At 45.4% G+C, this 10,726-nt stretch overlaps 1 protein-coding gene across 1 annotated transcript in view; it reads left to right on the top strand.

Annotated features, from left to right (window-relative positions):
* Positions 1-6,201: 6,201 nt before the first annotated feature.
* WNT3A (Wnt family member 3A) overlaps positions 6,202-10,726 on the top strand; it is a 283,107-nt gene continuing 278,582 nt past the window's right edge. The window contains exon 1 of the mRNA XM_078662445.1: positions 6,202-6,474. Within this exon, the coding sequence (XP_078518571.1) occupies positions 6,374-6,474 (101 nt within the window). The 5' untranslated portion in view covers positions 6,202-6,373. The remainder of the gene's footprint in view (positions 6,475-10,726) is intronic.

Below are 10,726 nucleotides of genomic sequence, written 5' to 3'. Positions count from 1 at the left end.
CCTAAAGAAACCCACACTATGCCTTGATGGCATTACCAACTACAGGCCCATAACCAACATCATTGAAAAGCAGTCTATGCAAAACTCCAAAATCAAACCATTGCCAACTCCTCCACGACTACCAGTTGAGCTTCAAATCATGAAGCAGCGTGGTGAGAGCTACTGTATATGTCACAGACGACGTCCTCCTGACTACAGTTAAAGATGACTTCTGCCTCCTGGTGTCCTGATGTTGCTGTACCTCTCACCAGCCTTTGTCTGTGTCAACCGTTGCACTCTCCTCCTAACCCTAAAGTCTCAAATAGAATTCACTGACAGCAAACTTCAATGCTTCTTTTCCCACCTATCCAACTAGCACCAGTCTGTTGACTTGGCCACCTTTGTCGGAGTGGTGTGCCGTTGGGCACTAGGTCCCTGCACAGACACAAAAGGAGGGAACTTGCCATCGGACACCACTTCCGGTCAAGAAAGGGGGGCGGGGTATTATTTAAGATACCCACTAGTAAGAAGGTAGTGCCTGCATGCACTATGACACTACGAAAGAATAAAGCAGAGTTGGTACACATACCTGACTCATGTGTGCTCCAGTCCCAAAACATCCCTATCTCCTGCAGAAACCACCAGGATGTCGTCTTATCCCCATCATCTTCAACTTTTACACGAAGCCCTTGGAAGTCTACTAACCAATGGCATCATCAAAATTCACCAATACACCAATAGAAAACACCTCCACTTGAAAGACTCCTTCGCTGCAGACATCCAGCATCTCAAACACTGTTTGCTAATAGACCTATGAAGTTGATGAAGGCATAATGGTATTCTCCAGTTCGTGCTTGTAGCGATTAGGCAAAAGTCATGTTCTATATATACTAATCTTAACACCATGTTACTTGCAGGGTCCTGCAGTATGCGTATTAAGTAAACACTTGGGCTTATTACAAAAACACTTGTTAGCTACCCCATATGACTGTACTGAATCAACGTTGAATCAGGAAACTCAATATGATTGTTTGCTTGCAATAATAAAATACAATATTGGGATCCATATTGGGATCCCAATACTTGGTAATTAGATTGCAGGAATAGCTCTCAAACCGATTAACATTTTGATAAGTAGTTTTTATAGCTTTTGGTCTGGAATGAGTTTTGTTTAGGTGGTGTGGAAGATGTTCAGCTTAAGAGTGTGGGAGAGTCCTCTTTTCAAGTCACAAATATTGGCTTATCACAGAGATAACTATGGGGCATACTATCAAGAACGGCGTTAAAATTATTGCTGCTTTAGCTTCAGGAAACTCCCGCTAAAGCGGCGTTAATGGGCTTGATAATATGCCCTTGTGAATTCCCATAGAAGCCCAGGTTCTAGTGTGAACATGGGCTTCTATGGGAATTCACAAGGGCATATTATCAAGCCCATTATCGCCGCTTTGGTGGCAGTTTCCTGCCGCTAAAGCGGCGATCATTTTAACGCTGTTCTTGATAATATGCCCCTAACTTTCTTGACACAGGAGTATACAAGCCCTAACCTTTCATGTGGATTGAGGCCAAGGAGCAGAGTGGAACATTGTTTGAGTACATTATGTTTCAGAACGCTGAGTCTTGTTGACTGCATGGAAGGTAAGTCCTCACGATGATAGGGGCCTAATATCAAACATCGTCCACAGTGACGAGACAGGTGGCAAAGAGTTCATCAAAGGAACGTATAATGATGCCAGACTGAAGCCAAAATGGATTTGATGCACTAGTGAAGCCATATTGATGCCTTGTGCCTACGCTCAGTGCATGGTGTTGGGTGGTTATAGTAGTCGCCTTAATAGATCTTCCGCTACTGGAGGCAGGTCTGATTTGCTTCTTCATGAGGATTATGGAATATCGTAAAGTGGAGTTGTATGAGGTGGGCCTTATCCCATCTGTGAAGAAGAAATCATGGCTATGGCAGTGGAAAGTCTGGGATGAAAAAGAGCGGCAGGTCACTGGCTTGCTCTGAGTAGAGTGTTTCAGATGGCAATGAAGAACTTAGAAGAGGGCATGTGTGGAAACTTTGGATGTGGTGTGGCCGAGGCTTTTGGAAGGGAGAGGTTTGGTTACTGCTGGGGCGGTTCTCTCACATTTGTTTAAGCATAAGTTGATTCCTGGAGTATTAGACTACACAAGTTGGACAGTTTACATGAGGGCTATGCAACTTGCAGGAACAAAAACATATAAACAGGATCAATCAATTATGTTGCAATGAAGGACCGAATTATGAGGTACAGTTGACTATATTATACAGCAGGAAAATACTAATTAAGCAGCACTGTGTGGCACATTCTTCTGTAGTATTGTTTCAATTCTGTCTGAGCAAAGCCTTCAATTTACTAGTATCAGTTTGACACCTGAAAACAGCAATCATCAACTGAAAGGTGACTAGTTAACCTCTGCAAAAGGTCTGCCACTGTGTGGCACTATTTGTGGCACTTGTTGTTTAGATCCATTTTCATACTAGACACATATTTTTGTTGAAATATGCAAATTTGTAGCAACTGATGTATATTGTGGCACGTACTGCAAATACATTACTATTTTTAAAAGGCCATGTCCGCAGACTCACATAAATCCAATGGCCCTGCATATAGCACTGAGTATCACTGATCAAACAATATAATAAACCGTTGAATAAAACATAAAACAAGAACCCATGCTGACCATTCAAAGACATAAACAAAAAACAAGAACCAATGCTGACCATTCAAAAATCCAAACAGAAAACAGGAACCCATGCTGACCATTCAAAGACACAAACAGAAAACAAGAACCGATGCTGACCATTCAAGAACACAAACAGAACACAAGAACCTATGCTGACCATTCACAAATACAAACAGAAAACAAGAACCTATGCTGACCATTCAAAGGCAGACCCCTATCTCTTTCTTCCTTGGTCTGTTCTTACATTGCTAACTTTAAAAAACAACTTTATAGACACAAATTGTGAAATGTTATTGTTGAATATTTTAAATAACGTGCAGAATGTATGGAACTATGCTGACAGGTAAGTTAAACAGAATATATACGTAGGTAGGGTTAACCGATGTCGGTGACCTGCCCACCTGTACATCATTCCTAGGCAACTCACACTGATTAAAGCGACGAGGTTGGGGGGCGGGAGGGGTATAGGCAGCAGAATTAACACTTAGAAAACAAAGCAAAGTCTGAAAACTTTTCATTCCTGCTTCCCACTTCTGTGTTTACAAACAGCTTTCACTGTAGTCCGGCCTGTGTTTGCCATTGGTCTGGTGACCCTAAAATGAAAAAAAAAATGATACAACAATATGCCTTACCTATGGTGGAAGGGGGAAGGGGGCGAGAACTTTCACTTTGGGAGCTGGTGCCATTATATGTGTGTGGTGTTTCTTGAACTTGAAAAGTGAGCAATTTAACTTGAAAAGAGAGAAATCCCCACCTTGAAGAGTCTAAAGCCGGCTTCTGTGCAGTAATGCTTTAATTGGGGGACTTTTCTGAAGGAGGTGGGAGGGAGATGGAGGAGATCAAAAGGAGTGAGAAGAGAAGGCACGAGGGTGAAGTAAAAGAGGGGAGCGGGGAGAAGGAAAGTGCGTGGAAGGAGACACAGCGAGAAAGGGGTGACAGAAAAGATGAGAGAGACAGATGAGGAAGAGAGACGGAACGGAGGTGGAAGATGAAGAAGGGGGTGCAGAAGGAAGAGAGAGAGAGACAGAGGGGGGAGGGTGCGTTGAATTAGAGATAGATGGGACAAAGACACGGAAAGAGCAAAGCTGAGCTAGGAGAATAACAGCGGAAGAGAGATGAGGTGGTGAAAAGGAAAACCGTGGGAGGCTAGAGATAGGAAGCTAGAAGGGGAGAAAGAAGACTGAGATGGGCGGGAGAGAGACATAGGGAAGGAGTGCAAGCGAGAAGTGTAAAAGGTCGGAGGGTGATGAGGAAAGGAGATTGATGCAAAAAAGTAAGAGAGACTAAGATATAAAAGACGAGAGGGTGTGTTAGTGAGAGATGGAGCGAGAGAAGCGATGAGAGGCAAAGAAACGGGTGGAAGGGAGTCTGAAGAGAGATGCGGGCGGCATGGAAGAAGGGGGCTGCTGCTTATCAGAGAGGATGGCGAGCAAGGCAGAGAGGAGGCCACAGACATTGATAGAGAGCCGGAGAGCATGGGAGTGAGGAGTACGGGCGGAGAGAAGGAGGGAGAGAAGTAGAGAGAGGGAGAGAGACAGAGAGAGAGGCAGAGAGGGAGAAGGAAAAAGAGAGCGTGGGAGAGAGAAGGAGAGAAGTGGGGCGAGGGAGAGAGGTGAGAAGGGGGTAAAGGGAGGGAGGCAGAGAGAGATAGAGAGTGAGAGAAGGAGAGAGGAGAGAAGGAGGGAGAAGAGAAGGGGAGGGAGAGAAGGAGTGAAGTGGAGAGAGGGAGCAGCAGAGAAGTGGAGAGAGGAGATAAGGAGGGAGAGGGAGAGAGAGAGAGAGAGAGAGAGAGAGAGAGAGAGAGAGAGAGAGAGAGAGAGAGAGAGAGATGGAAAGAGAAGAACACACTCCGAGTTAGAAGGGGAGGGGAGGGGTGGGGTGCAACAGGAAGAGGTCCTCCATGTTCCTTTCATATTAGAGGTGCTTATTGCGCGGGCCAGTTGAAGCTCCATGTCTCTTTCTCACATTGTAAGTTGAAGCACACATCTGAGAAACGGATTTCACTTGTGATTTTTGAGAAGTTCCAATTCTCAATGTAAAGTCACTTTCACCACACTCTGCGCACACCTCACACATGTTCAGAAGAGCCTGCTCTGCCGGAGCCCTCTCTGTGCTTGTCCCGTACAAAGCACGGGGCACTGTTTACAGAAGGGCGCAAAAAGACATCCTTGCAGCAATACAACAGTAGAAACCGATGACAGCCGCCTTCAGCAGCCAGGCGGCGAGGAGGCGAGATGCCTTCGACAGAAGAAACATCTTTAGCTTCACGCATTTACTGTTCAATGTACACAGCTTAGCAGCTAAGGAGCTATGTATACTTCTCAGCCAGCTGTATTTCACATGGACTGTGGAGACAGACAGACAGACGGACGGTAGGTAGGTAGGTAGGTAGGTTTGTAGGTAGGTAGATAGATAGATAGATAGATAGATAGATAGATAGATAGATAGATAGATAGATAGATAGATAGATAGATAGATAGATAGATAGATAGATAGATAGATAGATAGATGTTCATTCCTTTCTATGTGTACAGCTTTAATTTAGTGCAATCCCTTATTTCAGATGTCATGGGTGAAATTACAAAAATTGCATTTTCAAGAAAAATTTGACTTTAAGACAAATTACCGTTTTAACACGTTATTAAGTAGCAATAAACAGGACCAGGAAAGAGCAAGAAAGCCTCCCTCTTTTAGCCCTGTTCGTGTTGCTGATGAAACCTCCTTCCCATCGAAGGCTTCCTTACCCCCACCCACACACACATGGGGTTTCACAGTTACTAACTTACCTGTTTTTACTGAAATAACTTTGTCACTTATTTCTCAAGACCAGGAGTTCTTATGCACACAATTCGGGATTTAGCTAGAACCTTAAAAACACACATAAAAATGATGAATTTAAAAAGTAAGTAATCATATTTTACACAGGGAGGGTAAAAGAAACGAGTGGGAAACGAATAAATGTATAGTCGGACGCAGACTCTTTGCAGAGAGCTAAAAGTGTTTCAGCATCCATATTTACATATGCAAGAATATCATTCTAGGGTATATCTAACCAAGAAGCAAACAATCAGTTTGTGGTTGCCTCCCCCCCCCCCCCCCCCCGAAGAAATCGATGGACATATAATAGTAATATCGGCAGAGCTTCTAAGCAGACAGTGGAGTCCAGGCAGGTTGTTATAGTTACCCAAACCACAGGGGTCCCCCTTGTCTATTTAAACCCTTTTAAATCACCCCGGCTCCCACCCACCCACCCCCTCTTCCTTAAAAGAGCATTTTGCCTCTCCCTGCCGCCGTCGCTTGTGGGCCAACCTGCCCTTCCTTAATGCCTATTAAAACCATCTCCTCGCTTGCAAATTGCATGCGGTTCATTGCTGCCTCGCCTGGCCTGATTGACAGAGCAGGCAGGAGCAGCAGAGGTTTTCTCCCCTGTGGCAATCGGCCTTGATTGGGTCTCTCCCAGCGCGCCTGCAAAGTTTGTGTGCGCGCTGTGCCTGTCTGTGTGTGTGTGTAATTCACCTCCCCTGCGCGCACTTCAGTGCACCGGGCTGGGAGTCGAGTAACCTCTGAGAATTCAAAGAGACGGGAAGACAGAAACAAACTCAAGGAGGAGAAAACCTTACCTGTCTGGGCTCTTGCACTGGCGAATACTTTTTTTTTCTTTTTTACATTTTCAAGACGTCACTTTTACATGTTTTGCTGTTTTAAAAACACTCTTGAGATGGGCTTTTTTGGATGTACGCTGTTTCTGTGTGGGCTGACCCAAGTTCTGACAAGTTACCCAATCTGGTGGTAAGTGGATTTATTTTATAAGCTGTTCTAATTGATTTTGTTTCCCAGGCTGTTTTAGCTGTTGTTTCGCACGTGTTTTTGTCTCTGCTGGCCTGTGCCACTTGCCCGATTGTAAGATGCGTACTGCTGTCACTTTCACCCTTTTAAATAACAAACACGTTCCGCTTCCTTCTTTTCTAAGCGCACTGCAGGCTCAACTTTGTCTCGTTACCTGATCCGCCGTGTTTTACTGTAGAAAAGGGATCAGGTGGCTTCTGGCCACTTTGATCCTCCGCCCCAGCATGGGACAAAAGGCAGCGATTGAATTCAAGAGATATTGATAAAGATGACACTCTCTCCCCCGAGGGGTTTTGTTATCTGGTCTGCCGGCGGAGTGCAGGAGCCTGCTCGGCAGCGGGACGTGTCTCACGCGGGGGTAAAACACTGAACACAGTTTTAAAACACGCACAGGTCAGCGGGGCCGCGGCCGCTGGGTGCCTCCGACCACCCCACACCACTAAATACCGCTCACCAGGGACGTGAGGAGATTTATCGGGAGTTTCATTTGAGATTGGAAGAAAACGCCCGTTTTTAAAAAAATAAAGAGAAGGATGGCGCAGTTGTGCACCCCATGCGGATGTAGTGGCTATAATCTGCTTCTAGTAGCTGCACGGGAATAGAGCAGGGTATGTTGGGAAGAACCCTAGTCCCTTTTTCCGCCAGGACAGATAATTTGTTTAAAATGAACAGGAAAACAAACGACTGGTATTTAACGGGTATTTAATGGTGCTCAAAGCGGAGAACAATCTATTCGAGCTCACACTCCACACTTCATGAATGATTTTTTTTCGTCTTTTCTTTCGTTACTCTCCTTTACTTTCCTTCCTTCTTGCAGTTTCTTTCTTTTCTCCTTTCGCCCTTTATTTGGCAATTGTTGCTGCATGATTGTTTCTAGGGGAGCTCAATGGATTTGCCATAAGGTTTGCTTCTCGTTATTTTGCATTTACTTACGCGCATGGTTTAAAAAACAAAAACAGACAACAACTCACGGAACAGCTCTTTCCGCCTCGATTACCTCAAGCCTAAATCCCTAGCATTCCTTCGCGCACGCCAGAAGGTTCAGATGCATTTTTTAAGTATTGGTTTTGCCTCAACTGCTTGCATCGATCTATTGTGTGCTCGTTTTCGTGTTGCTGTTTTCCTGTTTGCTTGTTTGTTATGGGTACTACTCACAGAGGTAAACGTGAACTGATTTCAAAACATGTCGTTCCCAATATTGTTTGAAGGCAGTATGGGGGAGGCTGGCCACACTCCAGACAGTGGTCCAGGCTAGCCGTGAAGTTAATTTCGGGAATGTTTATATATTACATTTCTATGCGCTCATATTAAGTTTAATATTCAACTGCGCAGTTGCTCCCTCGCAAGGACGATACTGCGCGGGACATTGTCTTCTCGACATATTTAGGCCATGGAAGGCTTCCCAGTGCACATACGCGTGCACAAAGCAACTATACCTTGGCAGATACCCCCGTTATTATTGTGGGGCCCCCCTCCAGCGCTCCTTGCAACATATTTAGAAGGCGCCTTCCCTGCAAGGATTTTGACTAGTTTGATTTGCTCTATATGTGCAGGAGGTTACATTCCCAGAAATTGTTATAGGGGGGTTCACCTGCAAATGGCTGGTTTAGCAATTGAAGGATGGCGTTGTTTAACAGATGCAAGAGTGCAGTTGCTGCCAGGTATAGGAGTGACAAGAAAAGTAGTGTGTGGGTACTGGTCTAGGGGATCGATCATCTAGCAAACTCTCCAACTGCCTGATATTCTTCCCGTTTTGCAATCTATCTGTCACCTCTCTATCCATCGATCTAGCAATCTATGTAACTTTCGTCTATCGGTTTGTATATCTGTCGTATGGCTTGCATTTCTGTCTTGTAACTGTCTGCTGCTCCATTTGTCTGTGCCTGCTCGTTCATCTATCCCAACATGTATCTATCCAATGAATACCTGTTATCTTTGTCAGTCCTCCTATGAGATAGATAGATAGATAGATAGATAGATAGATAGATAGATAGATAGATAGATAGATAGATAGATAGATAGATAGATAGATAGATAGATAGATAGATAGATAGATAGATAGATAGATAGATAGATAGATAGATAGATAGATAGATAGATAGATAGATAGACAGATAGATAGACAGACAGACAGACAGATAGATACGGCTGCATAAGATTGACAGTCAGACATGGTTGATATGTCCATGTTGCGTCACACACAGCCTGACCCCGTCTCACCATCGCTCGCACAGACCGCCGCCCCCTCTGGAGCAGGTTGTGTGAGCCTGCGCTCCCTCGCTCGCTCTGGGGTGTACGGCCCCTTTAAGAGTCAGGTATGCAGCCTTCCCCACAGAGCCGGGAAGCCAGCGGTGCTGGGCCGCGCGAGTAGATACAGAGATAATTGCTGGGGCTGGTAAGTGGGTGGCAGGAGCCCCCAGCGCAGAGGGAGCCGCGTCTGTCTCTAACGAGGGCCGCGCCACCGGGAGGGGATCCCAGAAGGGCCCCGGCCGGCGGCGCGCGCTCTGTATCTATGTGTCCCTCACACGGAGTCTGGCGAAGCTCGCGCCCCTCACAGCCGAGACTCTGCAAGTATAATGTACACCAAAGCACCCCACCCTGTGCCCCACAAGGAGTGCGCAGTGCAACCGATTCCGTTGTTCGTTGTAGAGCGCGTAGTGTCGCGTCCCAGCCACGACTCGGGTCTGAGAACACCAAGGAAATCACAGCCCCGCGCGAGCTGCTCGCACCTGCTCAGGGAGAGCCTTAAATTGCTGAGAACTTGCCCCGCGTGCGTGGTTGAGCGTGCTCCAGCAAGGAAACGTGCAACCTTGCAGTGTCATACGCTCACGAATGTTCCAGAATCCGACAGCGTAGCCCCGACAACCCCCCCCCCACCTCCACCCAAATTACACAGCTGTCCGTTTACTCAAGGTATGCAGAGCAAAATGCTGTTGTGTCCACTTCCCTTGTAACTTCATTTATTTGTTTAAATATGTATTTGTTTATTTTTGCATGTATGAATTACGGAGTTTTGTAAAGCGCTACATGCCACTTTCGATACTTCTGGTTCTTGAATTGTCAATGCCGTTTTGTCTGCCACGCATCGAAGTATAATGGTGTATACAATGTTGATATTAAATCGAACATATCTGTGGACGGTAGTTGGTGCCAAGAGTTTAAGACAGGGGCTGTGGGGTGACACAGCAGGGCTGCTGTACCAGGACGATAATATCTCTCATTGAAGCAGCTTATTGAAATAAGTGCACAAAGTCGGTATACTTCATATCGGTTGACACGCACGCTACCCTTAAAAAATATTAAACTTAACAACCATTTGTGTATGCCAACTCCTGCCCTGTTCTATAACATTTTAGGCCACGTGTGTTATTTGCGTATTGTAGCTGTTGAAGCCACAGAAGGTCGCTTTCGACGCTTTGGTTGCCCCAACAGACGTTAGAGTCTGTAAACTAGCAAAATGGGTGCATTTACACTTGCTCGCCTTATTGAGCTGGTACTCAAATTCGTTTTCTTAACTGGAATAACACACTGGGAACTAGGAACAAGTCCTCTCCAATGGAGGCATTGAGTGGGCCCTGCAATGGAGCTGAAAGAGGTTCTAATCCAGAACATTTATTTCCGGAAGACAATTAAACACGCTGATTCGATAATCGAAATATCATTTTACAAGATTTTTGTTTACAGTTTTGCAGTGTTTAGCTGCAACATGTACCATATTATAGACAAAACAAAGCAGCATCTTTAAAGTACATATAATTCCTGTAAAAGTCCTTTATTTTGGCGGGCATTTATCACTTTTGCTTCGTTTCTTCTTGCCCTATGGGGTCCAGTCACTATTTCCTCCTAATCCAGGAGTTTATGAAAATATCCACTGTTCAGTTGCACTTGTCGGCGCAGTGTTGCTTCGTAGCACTATAAACAACGTATGTTGTATTCATTCAACCCGATCGTTCTAAAGCTGCTGTCCGGCAAATTGGCGAAAATCCTGTTGGAGTTTCAGCAGCAGACGCATCAACCCACAGAGCTTTCTGCCCAGCAATGTTTTCTTCCCAAGTATAACGAAAAAACAAGGACCTGGTTGGAGAAATGGGCCGATTTCGATGAGCTATTTAAAAGGGAAATTACGGGGTCTTGGGAATGGCTCACGCCCTGAGGGGGATGTCGGCAGGAGAGATATGCCGGGAATGTCACTGGG

This window comes from Lissotriton helveticus, chromosome 10 (genome assembly GCF_964261635.1).
Source record: "Lissotriton helveticus chromosome 10, aLisHel1.1, whole genome shotgun sequence".
Taxonomy (NCBI): Eukaryota; Metazoa; Chordata; class Amphibia; order Caudata; family Salamandridae; genus Lissotriton; species Lissotriton helveticus.
This window is presented reverse-complemented; position numbering and strand designations above follow the sequence as displayed.